The following is an 18,269-nucleotide window of genomic DNA, read 5'->3' on the forward strand; positions in this document are numbered from 1 at the left end:
AATGTCTTTACATGCCTTTCCTATAGACGTTATGCTATATACAAACATAAATAACGTTTCCTAATAAATGAAATAACTAACAGGTATCTGAGAGCAAGGAATGCCTACCTTAATTCCTCCTGGTTGTTATGGGGTGGAGTTGGGAGTGAGGCGGGGACGTCCACCGTTTCAGGGCCTTGAGCAACTGCTCTGGCCAGCAAGTCATCTTGTGGTCTGAACGGCAGCTGAAACCCTTTAGATCCTAGGCTTTTGGTAACTGGAAAAGCAAAAACACAACCCCCCCAAGTACGTTCAGCTGAACCGATGGACGGGAAGAACCCCACAGTTTGACCGCCATCTCACCGCATGCAGCGGCACGCGCGGGCTTGGCATCCTACCTTCATGGCTCACTAACACGCCAGCTTTTCCAGCAAGCTCTTCAGTTGTTGCAAAACCATTTGCCATCTTCTGACAAGCCATAGGAGGTGGTGTAGGAGGAAGAGAGGCAGGGGGTGTTGGAGGATTACTTAAATTATTCTGCTGCAGGAGACCAAAAAATTTTAAAATTACATGCTACAGAGCAAATATGCCACGACCTTGCTAAAACTTAGTTCTGCGAATTTTTAGCACAGGGAAGCAAGGCTATAGAAATGTAATCAGATGCATCTTCATTCCTAAAGTGCACACCAAGAAAAAAAAGAGATGTGCAGGCCAGGAGGCTCTTCCGTGGAGCAGATACCCACAATCCTCTGGACATGCTACCCACAGGCTCGCTTTCCCCAGCTTGCGTACTCAGTTTTGAAATTAAGAAGCAAATTGACACTGTGCCTCATTCAGTTCTATACGACTCACTTCAAGTTTCACTGTTAAAGCCAGTGAAGGATAGCTTTAAATTCAACCAATAAACAGTAATTAAGTTAAGATATGCCCCAGTTCTATCAAAAATTTGAGAATTTAAGATCCCGCTCCAATAACTGCAACTCGTAGGTTAGGTATTAGCATCTGGATTGTCCAGAAATCTCAAAAAGAAGCAAAAGGAGTAACAATAATACTAAACAGATCGAGCCATTAGCAAACACAGTTCCCTCCGAACAGTTCTCCCTGTTTGTCACCCCTTTGTCTTTTGACTTGTCTCTCGGGAAATGTTGGCATCTACCAACACCATCACGCTAAGCAAGTGCAGGGCACAGTCAACATGCTGCAAAGACCTAGGAGCTCACGAAGATGATGAGGCTGTGTGGAGAACAGCCCGCATCAGAAGAAGGCGTTTGCAAGAGTCGGGAGAGGTTCTAACTGGAGAGGAAAGCGGACCACGATAACACACAGAGCACCACAAGAGAAGGGCTTTAACCCTGAAGAAGAGACGCCCCCAGGGACACTGATGATGCTCTCAAGTATTTTTGCAAAAAAAAAAAAAAAAAAAAAAAAGATCACTTTACACAAGTCGGATGTGAAGTCAAGAATATCTAATGAGCCTATCACAAAACTTTGTTTAAAAACAAAAAAACATACCAAAGGATAAACATGGTTTAGTTTGGTATTATTTTAGTAGCTTAAGGATTAATGCATAGTTGCAATTGGTACCTAAATTATTAGACTTAACACATTTTCCAGGGTTTTTCACCATATTTTTTATGGTAAATTCCTAACTACATTTTTAAATTCTATTTACTATGAATTCGGATTCATCTTAAGAATTAACAAAGATTTCTAAGACACTAAGTATTTTCCTCTACCACAGAAACACATAATGGATGTTTTTTCAGTGTGTATTCTGACCTATATGAAAACACTTTACTTGGTCAAGTTTTAACCTTTGAGTTAAACTCAAGTTTAAATGGAACCTGGAAGATTAGATGTAAGCTAGATGGAAAAACGAGATCAGCTCTCCCAGTTCGGCTATGGTATCCAAAAGAGGAAGCAAGGCGACACCTTGGCAGAGAAACATACCTTGTAGATCAACTGAGAATAGTAATCCGAAACCCCTTCAAGGGCGGCACTGCCAAAAGCTCCTAGAAGTCGATTCCCACTATTAAACTGGCCACTGCCGTAAGGAAGAAAGTGGGCAAAGTTCACTCCAATGACCGGTTCCATTAGAGGGAGCAGAGAGAGCTGCTATTGAAAAACACATTTAAGAGTAATGTACACGGCAAACAAAACAAGTGTTTCTCCATTTTCCTAAGACCCAAGGCAACTCAGTCAAATAAGGCTTGAGAAAAATAAGACTTAAAAATTTCAAGTGTCAAAATGCTGGAATAAGTGAGAGAGACTACAGGATCTTTTTGAGATATACTTAAAAATGAGCCTTATCCTCATCTGTCTTAAAGAGATGCTGCCAGGCATCTAGCAAGAAAAACACCTTCCTTCTCTCGGCTGAGCAAGACTCGGGGCGGACCTGAGGCTCGGCGCCCCCAGCGGCCCTCTCAGCAGCTGTCTCCCACCTTCTGTGACAGCCACGAAGGTGTAAGGATGGACTTTACTACGGGAGAGACCAACGCCTGCGTTTCTCTGCGTCTAGAGTCACAAGGAATGCGGACAGAATTTTCCTGGCTGCTGAGGCTGCTCGCTTAGAACGTAAGTAAATCTCGACAATCCAGCTATTTTAAAGTAATTCTGGGGTGCCAATGGAAGAGGTGCAATTTGCTTGGAAACAGGGGATCTGTTAGGCTCCTTGTTGAGATGTCTCTTACCCCTCTACTTTTTGGAAATGATGGCAACCAAGAGTTACATAGGGCTGAAAAAGCATCTGACGTCTCACTTCCTTGAAATTTACAGGGACTCTCCGGGAGGCTCACCTGTTTGAGCTGGGTGAAGGTGTCGCTGGTGGAGTACAGAGCTTGTCTCTCCTCGTCCTCCTTTTTCCTCTTCTTTGACCGAGGCGCCGCTTTCTCCCCAGTCCTCTGAGTCCTTTTGCTTCGCTGTTTCTTGGTTTCACTTCCTCCATCTGTTTTTGGCAACTGGTTGTTGCCACATCCAAGACCACCTTGCACTTGAGCCCCCAAAGTTTGCTGATGTAATCGGAAAGGTTAAGAAAGAAGTGAACCATCCACGTGCTCCATTTTCAATTCCTGCTAACTCAGCTCCATGCTAAGACACACACTCCCCAGGTGGGTACCCCAAGCTAAGCAGGGAAGACAGTGGCCTCAAAAGGCCAGCCTCCTGAGAACGGCATGCCCCCCTTTAGACACAACTCTCAGGTATGGAAACTGGTAACAGCTGCAAAGCTTGGCGAAGAGAGCAGAGCTCGTCCCCTTTCAGAGACGCACAACCCCCAGCCTGCCCGCCTGCCCGGGAGCTGCTGACGGTCCAGAGCCCCTCTTCTCTGGGCTTGGGAAAGGGTGCTCTGCGGCTGGGGAACAGGTGGCCCAAGCGAAGGCTGTGCCGGTCTCTGCAAGGTGGTCACAGTGCCTTATCTGGGCTCGCCTTAGGAAGGGGTGAAGTACAGGTGTGTGGAAACCACTGCTAGGCCCAGAAAAGCATCACAGACTCCGTCTCTCAGCCGAGAGGCCCAGCTAGCCTCAGAGAGTGATGAAGACAGACAACGTGCTTCATTCCAGTGCGTTCACAGCCACACATCTGACTGACTAACCACCACCACACACTTCCAGCCAACGAAAGGAGACCGACACAAGGACAAATAAGCCTCTCCTTTCCTTTCATCTTCAAGGCGAAGAATGAACCAGGCATTAAGGGCAGTGCTACCAATACCTTAAAGATATGGGACTCTTTTTAGGAGCCTTATTTCTAAACTTGACACTCAATACGTTGCCACAGGCAAGTACAGTTCCTAGAGTTCCTAGTACAGTTCCTACAGTTATTTTAACGTGCTCTGCACTGAATCTTCAGGGGTTTACAGATTACAGTCTAAATAACGTCGTGCATAGGTGGCAACATTTTTCTGTACAAGGCCAAAAAACGAGTATCTTATCACCAACTCAACAGGCATGAGTTTGAGCAAACTTGGGGAGATAGTGAAGGACAGGGAAGCCTGATGTGTTGCAGTCTATGGGGTCTCAGAGAGTGGACACAATTGAGTGACTGAACAACAACAAATATCTTATGCTTTGCAGACCAAACACCGTCTGTTACAAACACTCCACTCTCTGCCCCGACACTACAAAATCAACTACAGCAACCCGTAAACTGATGAGTTTGGCTCTGGGCTAATAAAATACTTTCAATTCATGGACACCAACCTTGAAGATCACAATTTTCAGATTGTGCAACATCACTGTTGCACATTTTCTTCAACCATTAAAAACGCAAAAACAACTCTTAGCTCATACGAACGAGGCTATGGCAGCAGGCACACGGTGCCCGCCCCAGGGCTGACCCGAGGTTCTCCAAGGGAGGTCCCCAGAGAGGCAGACAGCAGCCCCCAGGACGGGTGCACATTCTCTGGTCCCACCCCAGACCTGCCGGATGTGAACCCGGGCGGGAGGCCAGCCAGTGGTTTCACAGGCCCTCCAGGTGGCTCTGGCACATTCATGTTCCAAGGACCCTGGCCTACAGCTGTGCCTCTTTTGTCCACGTGAATGTGAATGACCTGGGATCTTGTTAAAAACACATTCTGATTGGTACGTTGGTGCTGGGGGCACAAGATTCTGCTTCCTAAGCAGCCCCTAGCTGAGGCTGACACCCAAGGACGGCATGGGGACGAGTATGGAGCAAGGCCCAAGCACTGCTCTGTTGTTCTCCAGTCACTAAGTCCTGCCTGACTCTTTGGTGACCCTGTGGACTGCAGTCCGCCAGCTCCCCTGTCCACGGGATTTCCCAGATAAGAATACTGGAGCAGGTTGCCATTTCCTTCTCCAGGGGATCTTCCTGACCCAGGAATCGAACCCAGGTCTCCTGAACTGGCAGGCAGGTTCTTTACCACTGAGCCACCAGGGAAGCCCCAAGCACTTCTTACTGGCTTATAAGAGAAGAATTATCCAACTGCTTGTTAGATGTGCAGGGTCAGGCCCTGTAAGTGCCTAAGAGAATTCTCCCATCCTCACAATGACCCTAAAAACCAGCCATTACTGTACTTCAAACTACAGAAGAACACAAAAGATTAAAAATTATCCAAAAGTTTGCCTGAGATAGGAACAGTTCACATTTTAATGTTTCTGATCTTTCATCTACGTGTACATATGTTATGATAAAAACACAATGAACTATATTCAATATTCTTTTATTCTGGTGGCTGTCTTTTAAACTTGACAGGTGGTTTGTCCCCTGTGACATTAAACATTCACACATAGCACAAATTTTAATGGCTGCAAGAAATCTGTGTTATCATTCAGATGTATATATGGAAACATCAAATCAGTAACTAGAACATTGGATTTAGGTTGCTTTCTCTCATTCTTATCTATCAGTAAAGACAAAGCCATCCAGTAGCTTTTTGTGTGGTCGCGTCTTTGCACCTACCAGAATGTTACACTCCTCCTGCTTGGCCACCGGACGGTCACAGGTATGCACCACCTTTTATAGTATCACAGGCACAGGGTGAACCCTAATTCTTTTCATCCTTGTGACAACCCACTGACAGGGAGCATTACTGGTCCTGTTTTACAGGAGAGGGACCCGAGGCACAGAAAGCCTGACCCGCCCAGGCTGCACCCTGGGAAGAGGAAGCATGGACTCAGCGCAAACTGAGAGGGTGGCCGCTCCACGCCAGCAGAGGCTTCGCCCCAACACCACAAGCAACAGCCACTCTGTGAGGGAAAACAGTCTCGGCACGGAGGGAGATGGGGCTGTCCGACTACGGCCACAACAGTTTCGCCTTGAGCGTGACTAGAAAGTAAACAGATTTCACCGTCTGTAAAATGGGAGTAATAACTGTGCCTGTGTTATCTCAGGGCAAGTGCTCAGCACAGTGTAACCCCTGGACTGTGGTTAAGAAGGCATCACCCTGGTAACCTAGGGCCCTGCTCCCTCCCAGACGGACAAACACGTGACACAGTCCAGATATTTATACACATACACACGAGCTGACCTCGCCCTTGTTCCATCGCAACACTCAGCAGCAGCATTTTTTACGTATAATTGCTAGTGGTGTTAGGACAAACTTCAGTTCACCGAGTACCGCCTCTGTGGCGAGCACTGTGTCAGGTACGGAGGACAGAAGGGGGCTCGGGTGCAGTCTACACCTTTCAGGAGCCACCTGCGTCCAGAGGTACTAGAGACACTGCACGTGAGCACACGGGCACTCACTCGCTGGCTGGGCTGAGACAGTTATCTGGGGAACGTGATTCTAGAACTGAGTTTTGAAAGACAGAGACACTGGCCAGATGTGAATTCTCTAAGACCCTCAGGGGCTGCAAGGCGCCCAGGATTCCCAGGGGCAGAGGAAGCGACAGACGAGTGGCAACAGAGCTGCCTCTGGGCCGACGGCAAGGACGACTGAAAGCCTCACCAGCACCAAATCCACAAAACTCACGTCTGAATCTCTGGAATCGGCACACAGTCTCTACTGAGTCAGACAAAGAGGAAGCAGAGCAAGCCAGCACTTGCAGAAGGAAAGGTTCCACGCACAACTGCATGCGTGGACAACCAAAGTCCCCAGTCCACTCAGTTACAAAAAGAAGATCTAATTTGAGAAGCTCTGTAGGGAATTTATGAAAATAGCGGCATGGCACTGCAGCTTTTGAAAGATAAGACAAGTAGATAAACTCCTACGACCGAAAAAACCTGCTGTGGGAAATATCTCAGGGAAATTCACTGGAATGCAGGAGATGGAATCTTGTAGAGGAATATTTACAAGGAATTCTGCACACAGATGAAGCAAATCCAGTGTTCCGTAACTTAAAAATGGAAAAATACTAACACATGGAAAACCACAAAGGTAAAATAACATCTACACGTTAAGACCGTGTGTGTATAACATGAAGTATTAACACTCTGAAACAGAATGGATCCCCAGTATGCATTACAGAGGTGTGTGAGCTACTTTCTGTTATTGCGAAGAGGTTAATGGAAACTGCAGGCAATCTGCAATTAGGACACACAGACACTTACTTCTCTGCTTCAGTTAGAGCCACCCAACGTGGTAATAATCAGCTGATGGGAACATGTTAGGTATGAAAGGCACTACCCGACAGATCTCTGATTTTTGAAAAACATAATAAATTACTGCTTGATAATAATTTATGGGTATAAATCAAAACATGAGGTCCATGTTAACTCTCCTCCGGAATAAAAAGGTTATACAAGGCTGGCACTAATCTGCCGTAACCATAAGGTGAAATAAGAGGGCAAAGGACACTGTGCTTTCCTGGGCCATACTTACCACCTCGGCTGGGTTCTGCCTCTCGACCAGTTTGCTGTCCTTTGTAGAATCGTCTTCTGAACAAAAACCACCTTCAGGTTTCTGATTTAAAAGGGAAGATGCCTTTTTATTTTTCAGCAGGTGCTTCAGAAGCTCATTGCCCGAGTCCCCTTTGGTAGCAGGAGGCCCGGCGGGTCGGGGAGGGCTGTGCGCGGGGCAGGCGGTGGCGGCTGTGGCCTGCTCTTCAGCTTGGTCCCCGGCGAGCTGCTCGGCTTCAGGTCCCCCCTGGCCCGGGCCCTGCTCCGGCTTGGGGGTCTCCAGTTTCGCCTCTTGGGTGGCGGCAGGGATCTCCACAGAGAGCTTCTCCGTCTCTGACTCTGCATAGGTCTGCTGATCTGGGGTTCCCTGTGCGAAGTCCCTGCCAGGTAGCTGGGCCTCTGGCTCAGCACACAGCGGGCCTGCTGCCATGCCAGGTGGGGACGGGCCCGCGGGCTCCGCCGCCTCGGGTCCCACCAGCGGCGGGGGCTCGCTGGGCATGGGCACAGCGGGCGTAGAGGTAGTTTCGGGGATGTTTGGGGTCGGTGGGGCGGTGATGTCTGAGTGGGGGGTGGATGGCGCCTTGGCTGACTCCATGTCCTCGTCCTTCTTCTTCTTCCGGGTCCTCTTCTTTTTCCCTTTCTCTTCCGGGATTATGTCAGAATATAGCTGGATGAGCGACTGTGCCGAGGCCGGGTAGCTCTGCCCTTGGGTGACGGCTGGGTCCTGGCCGCCGGGGAGACCGCTGCTGGCTGCGGGGGGCGCCGCGGGGAGAGCAGGTGTGAACGGCGGCCTCGCGGGGGACAGCTGGAAGCCAGGCCCAGGAAGACCTCCGTGGACCTGCTTCACGGGGTGGAAACTTGGGCCTCCCCCTGGAACAGAGGGCGACTCGGGAACAAAGGAGGGCGGTCCTGTCTGCCTCCGCTCATTGGTCTGCAGGAAACCTGGGGTTGGGGGTGAGCTGAGAGGCGCCTGCTGCATACCCTGGGGCTGCACCGCCTGCCCCATCTGGTGCTGCGGAGACGGTGGGAGGGGCCGCGGGGGCGGCACGAAGTCACGGGGAAGGTCCGAGCTGAAGAACGAGAGCTGGGGCGCGGGCGGCCGGCTGCTCAGCTCCGAGCCCATCAGGCCATGCTGCTCCAGCTCCAGCCGCTGCTGCAAAGCTCTCTGTCTGTCGACTTCCTGCATGAGCTGGATCCGCTGTCTCTCCTGCTGTTCCCGGAGACGTTCCTTACGTTCTCGTTCTTGAAAACTTTCACTAAATGGGTTATTGTCGTCGAATTCCACCCGAGGTGGCGGTCCACTCTGGGGATTTGCATTTGACACGGCCCCTGGGGCTGGTGTGCAAGTTTTTATTGGTAACTGTGCAACCGGAGGCTGAATCCTAGGAGGGTTGAGAGGGAGGTGAGGAGGAGCACTGGGAGGTTGCCACCCAGGTACGCTGGGCATTCTGGCCGGGCTGCTGTGGCCAGGCATGACTGCAGGGTGCTGCAGCTGTGGGGGCACCATTGGGAAGCTGGGCTGGCTCATGGCAGGCGGGGGGGCACCCGGAACCAGGGGTGGCTGGGGCTGGACACCAGGCAGAACGGCGGGCGGGGGGGCCATTGCACATTGCTGCTGCTGCTGCTGCTTAATCCGGTAATCTTCAATCAACTCGGCATGCTCTTTCTGTTGTTTACGAATCTGGAATCGGAGAAGTAAGTCTTGCTTATTATATATGTACTACAGGCTTCACACGACACTGGCTGATGATAAAGGTGCAGGTTACACAGAAGGCAATTAGATCTTGTAGAGGCAGAATTCTTTCACTTATTAGGTGATGGCAAACATCACACCCCTCCAAAAAACTCGTCAACTAAAAACTGCCAATCTTTTCGATAATAAGATGTTTCTAAATATGAAATACCAAAACCAAATTTGAAAAACATTTTTTGATAATAATATTAAGAAAATCTTACTCTGAAAGTCATAAACTTTTTAAAGTATTTTAAAAAAGAGAAATAGGGGATTCCCCATCAGTCCAGAGGTTAGGACTCTACACTTTTCACTGCTGTGGCCGGAGTTCAAACCCTCACTGGGGAACTAAAGTCCCACAAACTGTGTGCCGTGGACAAAAAAAGAAAAAAAAAACCCAAAACCATAAACAAAGGTTATACAGGAATCAGCTAATTGTGATGTCTTAGAGGTTACATTAATACATAAGGTTAGACTAACTATGAGATTTAACTCAAACTTTAACCATTTAAATGTTAAGATTTAAGTATACAAAACTGTGTGACATGTTGAAAAGAAGATGAATTAGTAGTACACATACCATGCCCTCCCATCCATGTTAAAAAGCCTAGATTGGTAAAACTCCTTGAAATTAAATGGGTATAATTTCTGAAATATGGAGACACTCTGGGGTGGTCTTTTGAACACTTCCTACTAGGCTCCTACCACCACAGCTGACTTGTGTCAGCGAGCTCTTTCCAGGCCCGTGGTGGCCCCGGGAGCAGACGCTCAGGACGACCTCGGTAAAGATACAAGCCCTGTCCTGAGGACACACCGCCTCACGCAGGGAGCTGGGAGGCAGGGCCGCGAGACTCAACAGGCTCCCAGGCCGACTAGCATATTGTCCGCACACATCGTTTGGGCCTGTTTCCCACTGGCTGGAAACTCCTACTTGTGCTCTTCTCTCTTCTGACTTGCTTCCTACTAGAACTGAGAAGGTCCACTGGACTTTGGTGGAGGAGAATGAACACACATCAAGTGCCCAGAACATGATCTGGAATACAGAAGGCGCTGAGCCAGGCCTCTCCCAGGACATTTTAGAATTCTCTTAAAAACACCGTCATTAATTGCTTATCTTAACGAGATGACACTGGATTGCTGCCAACTATGTAACAGATGATGTGTCCCATTTTCCAAGCATAGCATTAATTTCTAAATAGGATTTGATCCATGTATATGCAAAAACTAGGCCCTCATCACAAAAAATTTATAGAAATATACCAGAAGGCAATAACAAAGCTAAAAATAATTTATAAAAGAATCCTTAAAAGCATATTTACTTGCAGTAAAAAATGGCCCCAGAAACTAAACTGAAAGAGAAATGAACCCTCACTCTGGAAGAGTCCTAGTTTCAAACAAGGGGATCATACTGTAATTGCCAGGGGGCGGCAGAGGAGCTGGGGGAGATGGCATCACTGACTCAATGGACGTGAATCTGAGCAAACTCGGGGGGACAGTCAAGGACAGGAGAGCCTGGCATGCTACAGAACATAGGGTTTCAATGAGGTAGTGAAAGATCAGCAACAGAGCTTGCAGATAAAATGCCTCTCATCAGCCATCTCATCTATCTCCACAACGACTCAGCAGATTCTTTATTTCTTGTTGTTCAGTTGCTAAGTGATGTCCGACTCTTTGGGACCCTATGAACTGTAGCACACCAGGCTTCCCTGTCCTTCACCATCTCCTGGAGCTTGCTCAAACTCATGTCCATTGAGTCAATGATGCCATCCAACCATCCTCTGTCATCCCCTTTCCTCCTGCCCTCAATCTTTCCTGTGTAAAATGGTGATAATACCCCCTTGTTCAGAAGGTTAGGTAAGACAGGGCATGTGACTAAGCTCCCTATGCAGAAAGTTCTGTGATTTTTACCAAGTCAATCAAACTGCTCTTTTCTACTATTAACTTGGAGAATAAAATTTATGTTGACAATCAAAAACAAGATGGACATTCCTGATGTATAATCCTACGCATTTCAACACAGGTGAAGACCAGTGTGGCCATCACCATAATCAAGAAACAGGCCACTGCCCCTTTGCAGGCAAATCCTCCTCTCCCAGCTCTAGGCCCTGGCAACCACTAAACCACCGTCCAACTATGTAATTCTGTCATTTCAAGAATTTTCCATAAATGTTGTCAATATATAACTTCTGGGATTAGCTTCTTTCACTCAGCGCAACGCTCTTGCTGTATCTACCCCAGCTGTGGTGCATTTCAGCAGTTCTGTTCTTTTTGATTGCTGAGTAAGTATTTCATCATTTGAATGTGCCACGCTTTGTCCAAACATTCACCACTGAAGGATGGCGAGGGGGGGCGCGTGGGGGTGGCCCAGTTTTTGGTGACTATTTTAGAGATGCTGTCCGTATGTGTACACACAGGTTTTGGGTGAACCTATGTTTTTAATTCAAGTAAATACCTAAGAGGGTCCCTTACTGCATTTTAAACACTATTACTCTTTTATTTTAAATAAAAAGCTCAAGTTTTACCTCTTTGTAAGTATAACTGCTATTTCAGTATGAACATTTTGAGAACCATCAGGTCTATAATGGAAGGTAACAGCAAACTGGTCTTGTATTTCAGGAATGAGTCCTTTACAGTCAATGTATATTAAGATCAAAATACTGAGAAGGGAACACTAATAAAAATATAGTATAAAAAAAACCCACCAGAATGATTCAAACGCTCCATCTGAAATTCCGATGGAGACTAGGGAACCAAAGACAGGGCGAGGCAAAGGTCAACTCCAAGTACTGACAGGAAACCGAGGCTGTCCCCACGTGCTACCTCCAGGAAAGCTGAAGACTGCACGGCGACCCCCCAGTGCAGGGAGGGCACCCCAAACTCCTCCAGCTCTATCACCTCTAGCAGGGTTTCCTGCCAGAGCACAGCCACAGCTCCTCTAAGTCAGGACTGGGACGGCGCGGCTTGCCGGACGCACCTGCAGCAGTGCGTGCTGTGTGACCGTGACTCTGGGGTAAAGGCCTGGAGCAGCCACTCCCCCAGGAAGAGGTCTGAGAGCTGTCACTCCTGACAGCGCACTTCTGTGTGCCACTTCAGTTCAGTCCAGTCCAGTTCAGTCGCTCAGTCGTACCCGACTCTTTGTGACCCCATGAATCTTACCACCAACCAAATCCATTCATAATTAATCAAGAGCAGACCGTTTGGCCAAGCTGTGTGTTACCTGCTCCAGCTGCTTCTGAACCATGCTCTGCTGCTCGGTGACATGCTTGAGCTGCTCGGCGTCCTCCTCTGGGAACTCGCGCCCAGCCTTCTTGGCGGTACGCTGCTTAGCTGAAAGGGCCTTCTTGGATTTCCTGTGCGCGCCGATTTGTTCTTCAAGATATTTCTGCTGCATCTGAAGAAGTTGTTGGGTCTCCTGAAGCCATTCTTCATACTGTTTACGTTGTGAATCATCTGAGGAAAAAAATTAAAATTCATCTGTGTTAATTTTCTAAAGAGTCCAATACAAGATACACAAACCCATTTTGTAAGGAAACAGTTTCACCATGACCTTGTCATAGGTATTTTGAAAACATAATACTAAATATTAGACCATAATGCAACCATTGAAGATTTCAGGAAAATACTTAAGAAAACTAAAAGAATGCATATTCTTAGGACACACGCTAAACTCATACCTATAGATACTGTAAACCCAATCTTTGAGAAGCAGAAGACTTATCTGATAGGATACTTTTTATCTACTAAATCACTGAATTCTCTAACCCGAAAGCCACTATTTACTAAAATAAAACTACATTTGTATTTGATTAACTCAACTTTACAGATTTTGAAGAGACGAAGTAAAGACACAGCCTACCAAGGTGCAGAGCATGGATCAGGCATCATTTCCCATGTTAATTTTCCAAAGTTTATAAGGTTTCCCCTATTTCTAAATAGTGAAAACATGTCCTGAACTAACAGGGAAAGAACCTAGAATGTTTTAGAAAGGACCAATATGAAGTCTGTTTTATAAAGGAAATCTGTAAGTTAAAAAACTGATGATTTTTAAGAATTTTGTCATTTATATGTCTATAAATAAGCCATTAACCAAGTAAAATCTTTTCCACTTGTATGACTGTCATTAATATCTCCCCAAACAGTTGTATCTCTTCATCTTGTAGCAATATTCCTTATTCTTTGAGGGCACTTTATTTCATTGATGCCAAGTTAAGAAAAAAAAAAGTAATCTTATGTTGTGAAATTCAGAATATACCATTTTGACTCACTTTAAGACAAAGAAATGAATAAATACAATTCCAAGAAGGACATTAGCTGAAAAATTACATCAATGATAACAGAATATCGTCATACAGTAAGAATCCACCCAAAGTCAATGGGCACAATAAAGCCAGAAAAAGCCAGTTGGTTATAGCAGTTCACTTGTTTTTAAGGCAAATATGTATTCAAATTATAATCATTAATGAAAGGGGAATTTCAAAAGGTTGGACTTTGGGTTTGTTCTTAAACCCAGAAGTTCCGTCCGTGTATGAACTTGAATCTCATCTACTAAATTTGCAGGGCATTGTTCTAGAACAGGCTTTTTCACAAGATTTCAGAAGTTCTGCTTCTGGTAGAATGAGACCTACCGCAAGGAAAGCCTTTCTGGTTTCTGGAACCAGGAGAGCAGAGGTGAGCAAAATGAAAAATAACGGTGAAAAAAAAGTTAGCTAGACAGTCTGGAGAGTTCAGAAAGGTTCAGTTTGGGGAGAACTTTAAACGCTATCCTGAAGCACCGTGGGACCCCTGAAGGTAACTAGGAGGATGTGGTAGCATCCTGCATCCCTGACTTCACACCATGCTGCTAAACCCGGCTCCTCTTTAAGCACACGCCCTTTGCTGTTCCCATTTAGTGTCCTTGCCACTGACACAGACAGTCATTAGAGAAGAAGTGGTTTTACGCCACAGATTGTGAAGTGCCCAGTCTATATACAAAAATAGCAGCAGCACTGAAGAGAGAATGGGGAGATGATTTTTCTGTATTAAAATACTCATCTCTAACCATAAGTATTCATGCACAGAAAAAAGAAAAGAAAAGCAATGAAATACATGCCTTGAGGAAGAGGACCCTAATAGGGCAGCAGTGATGTTTAAAGATTGAGGGCACTTTGACTTCAAATAACACACCTACACTAACTCCAAGATTTTAGAAGAACACAAATATAGTGCAAACCAGCAATCCCCAGAGAACACGTAACTGATTAGATTTATACTTACTGACAAAGCCTGGACCAAAATTTGGAGGATTAGGCCTAGAAATCTGATGTGTTATACTGCCATCCTAAAATAAGTAAAATTTACAAATAGGTTTATTCCACATTTCAGTTAAAGGGGGACAAAAACTTAAAAAAAGGAAAAAGAAGTGGAAGGGAAAAAACTTCAATTTCTTATGACATCTTTGAAGCTTTCGTTTCGATAAAAAGTAGAATGAATTTTGTGGTGACAACCTACTTTTTGAAACTTTTAAACTACCTCTGAACTGTTCTATTTGCTAGGTCTCAGTTGAAAAATAATTATTTTTGAACTAAGAGGTTATTCATCAAAAATATGATAGTAGGGCAAATCAAATAGTACTTAGCTGAAGATTCACATAAAACCCTACTTTGTGATCAAATCTACCTGGTTTCTTCAGCAACTAAGACATAGAAACATGGGTTCCAGATTTACTAAATTCCACTTCACAAAGTTATTTATAAACAAGAACCAGTTATCTCTAACAGGCACAAATAATAAAACATATATACACTAATTTAAACATTACTCTCATTTTCTAATTGAATGTCTTATTTTTTCCAGGGAGATTGAATAAATAGTTATCATCTCACAATTCCCTGGTAACAATCTGATAAATAAAATTAACATTGAAAAAGCATTTACTGAGTTCTCACAAATTCTGCTGACATGAGCTGTAGACACAGTAACAACGACAAATAGGATCAGCACCCAGAATGCACTACATGTAAACCATAAAATCCTGCAAAGCAGGTGGTGTAACAGTCGACAGATCAGAAAACGGAGGCTAAAAAGCTTGCCCAAAAATCCCAATAAACTCACAGTGGAAATCAGATTAAACTCAGCTATGAAGCCTATGTTTTTCAACAATGTCAGATGGCTCTTTTTTAATGAAAATATAATTATCAGCATAATTAAATCTAAAGCACAGCAAAAACAAAGTGCCCAAAAGACATGTAGAGAGTAGGTTGCTTTCTCTCTTTTTTCCCTAGGCAGAACTCGGTGAAAAGAAAACCTTAAAACACAATATAAAGTGTAGTTCTAACTTTCCTGGACATCACTTGACACTGAATATTTATACTTAAAGCTGATTATTGTGAATGTTAAGTACTTCAAAATTAAATTATTCCAAGGAATAAATTGCAGCACGTGATTGTATCTAAATAAAATGACTATAATCATTATTTTCTGCAATTTGTAGCAGTTTTACATTTAAATGTAATGACTGAATTCTAAAATGCTGCATGTGAAAAACGTCTCCGTGGAGTTAAAAGTAAATGAAATCAAACCCTAAGACCCTAAGCACCTGGCTTCCCTCCAAGTGACCTTCTACCCTTAAACATACAGATCCTTTTCAGAAACTGCCAACGTTTTAACCTTGTCTTGCCCTTAAAAAAATGTCTTATTTCTGCCGAGCCGGTAACACACTGGGGCAGTGTTCTAGGACTTCTACTGTTTCCTAGAAGCGGCCTCGCTGTAAAGACTAGTGAGACACACAGGAAAGGCACTGGAGTTCGAGAGTGACTGGTGACAGGCGGCAATACCTGAGCAGCTGCCTGTGGCAGGAGGGTCTGGCCGTCCCCGCTCTGTGCCCCGGCCACTGACTGGCCCATGAAGGGGAACCTGTAGAAAGAATAACTGAGCATCAAAGAAATGTCTGCAACTAACGTCATCTTTACATCCTGAACCATTTTCTCTTCCAGGGAAGGGGCAGTAATAGCAATGTGTCTCTTGTCAAAAACACGGACTCAGGCCCTATATTTTTCTGCCCCAACCTACTACACGACGGAGAAGGCAATGGCACCCCACTCCAGTACTCTTGCCTGGAGAATCCCATGGACAGAGGAGCCTGGTGGGTTGCAGTCCATGGGGTCGCTAAGTCAGGCATGACTGAGCGACTTCACTATCACTTTTCACTTTCCACTTTCATGCATTGGAGAAGGAAATGGCAACCCACTCCAGTGTTCTTGCCTGGAGAATTCCAGGGATGGGGGAGCCTGGTGGGCTGCCGTCTACGGGGTCGCACAGGGCCAGACATGACTGAAGCGACTTAGCAGCAGCAGCAGCTACTACATGACTGTGTGGAATGTGAGTGCTTCCTACTCGTTTTGCCTCTGATGAAAGGGAAGCTCCGGAGAGAGTAACTTCCCCACAGTGCCTAGTGTGGCTGCAGCGCCTGTGAGGCTGTTCCAGGGTCCACTCGGTTATGCGCCTCATTACACATTAAAATTCATTCAAATCTTTTAGAAAATAATGAAGGCATAGTTTTCTTAGAATTTACACAATCAAACTGTATATTCTGATCTTTATGTAAAACAAAAGATGTATCTCAATTAAGAACCTTCATATATCCTTATGTCTAAAGGTTAGAACAAATCAAACACTGGTCACTGACTAAGAAAAAGTCTATATGGTTAAAGATATCTGGCAAAATGTTACTTATTCTAGTTAAAAGCTTCAGAAACATTACTGCTTTGAATGAAAACACTGCATCTACAGTTACCAAATGCTTCAGCGTGTATCTTTCAAATTATTTATCGAACATTATAATTAATGTCTAAGTAGATAATTATGTCTAACATTATAATTAACGTCTAATCAGAATTTGGAACATATGCTTTTTAATTTTTTACTCAGCTTTTTGACTCATCTGTTGCCCCCTGGCCCCACTACAGCCTGGTGTGGAACGGTCTCTCAGTCCACAGAGCGCTCACTGTCCATCACCCTCAGTCAGTTTCCGCCACCTCATGAAGGAGGGATCACCGTCTCCACCTCTTCAAAGACCTCAGCAGAAGCACTAACAACTCACCGGCTGACTAACACATCAGTGCGTCTAAGTGGTAGAGACTTAATGCTGAAGGAGCAGGGGTTCCAACTCTCAGGTCTGTATTTTAAAGTGCAGAATTAAATTTACCATTTCCTTCTATTTTGACTACAGGCAGCAAACTACAGTATTCTCAGCAGTACTGTGACTTTTCAAAAACAGAACTTGCTACTTTCATGGCAAAAGTTGTTGCACAAACCCAATTGGTCATTTAGGTTCATCACATCATTCTTTTGAAGTTATGGTAGCTATTAGACCTATTGCCAAATTTACTCATGCATTAGAGAAGCATACACACTGTAACTTTCACATTTAAATAACTGTATTTCAAATATAATTGATCTCCTCTGTAATATTATGTTTTTGGTTTGGCATTAAAATATTCTGAGGAGTTCAAAGGCTTTACTGGAATGTCAGAAAGTCCACGACATAAAAAAGTTAAGAACCCTCATGACAGAGAAACAGTGCTCACAGACGCTGAGCATGCAAGTCATTACAGTCTCTTCTTTGATCTCAACAATGCTTCTCAACCATTTCCAAAGTATCCAACAAAGCACCTTTGAAGAACTGTGTTTAAATTCATGTAGACTTCATATTCAATTTCACGATCACCCACACTCAACAAGCAATTAGGCTAAATTGAGGCTCTATGCCTACTCTATGGACAGAGGTTCTCAAACAGCAATATACAAAAGAATCACCCATGGTGTTCGCTAAAACTACAAGCACCATCTCCAGGTACTCTGATTCAGTATGTCTACGGTTGAGTAAAGAAACCTTAAAGGAATTTTAAGTAAAGGAATTTTTAAAAAAGCTACCACATAATTCTGATGATGGCCCATGATCAGAACTTAAGAAACCCTTAGGGGGTGTAAATAATTTCAGAAATTTAGAGAGTCAAATAACTCATCATCTTCTCTAATGTATAATTTTTGCATTTTTTCCTATTAATAGTGAAAAGGCTTATAAAGTTTTGAAGTGCTCTCATACGTCCTCTGATGGAAAAAAAACCTTCAGACTAACATGCTATCTTCTGTTCTCAGCATAGAACAGTTTAATGTCTTTTCTCCTGCTCACCCTCGCCTACTCAGGATGAAGCATCTCTGTCCCAAGCAGTGTTTAGGTCAGTGCTACCTACTCCAAAGCACTTAAACGAGCGTGTATTAACTATGC

At 44.9% G+C, this 18,269-nt stretch overlaps 1 protein-coding gene across 1 annotated transcript in view; it reads right to left on the minus strand.

The window, feature by feature from the left end:
• Window positions 1–18,269, minus strand: part of KMT2C (lysine methyltransferase 2C) — a 257,816-nt gene that overhangs the window by 16,928 nt on the left and 222,619 nt on the right. The window contains exons 41-48 of the mRNA XM_052638894.1: window positions 15,817–15,895; window positions 14,258–14,321; window positions 12,222–12,454; window positions 7,256–8,953; window positions 2,775–2,987; window positions 1,930–2,094; window positions 378–519; window positions 109–256 (exon numbers count right to left, since the gene is read on the minus strand). Coding sequence (XP_052494854.1) covers window positions 109–256; window positions 378–519; window positions 1,930–2,094; window positions 2,775–2,987; window positions 7,256–8,953; window positions 12,222–12,454; window positions 14,258–14,321; window positions 15,817–15,895 — 2,742 coding nt within the window. The remainder of the gene's footprint in view (window positions 1–108; window positions 257–377; window positions 520–1,929; window positions 2,095–2,774; window positions 2,988–7,255; window positions 8,954–12,221; window positions 12,455–14,257; window positions 14,322–15,816; window positions 15,896–18,269) is intronic.

This window comes from Budorcas taxicolor, chromosome 4 (assembly GCF_023091745.1).
Source record: "Budorcas taxicolor isolate Tak-1 chromosome 4, Takin1.1, whole genome shotgun sequence".
Taxonomy (NCBI): Eukaryota; Metazoa; Chordata; class Mammalia; order Artiodactyla; family Bovidae; genus Budorcas; species Budorcas taxicolor.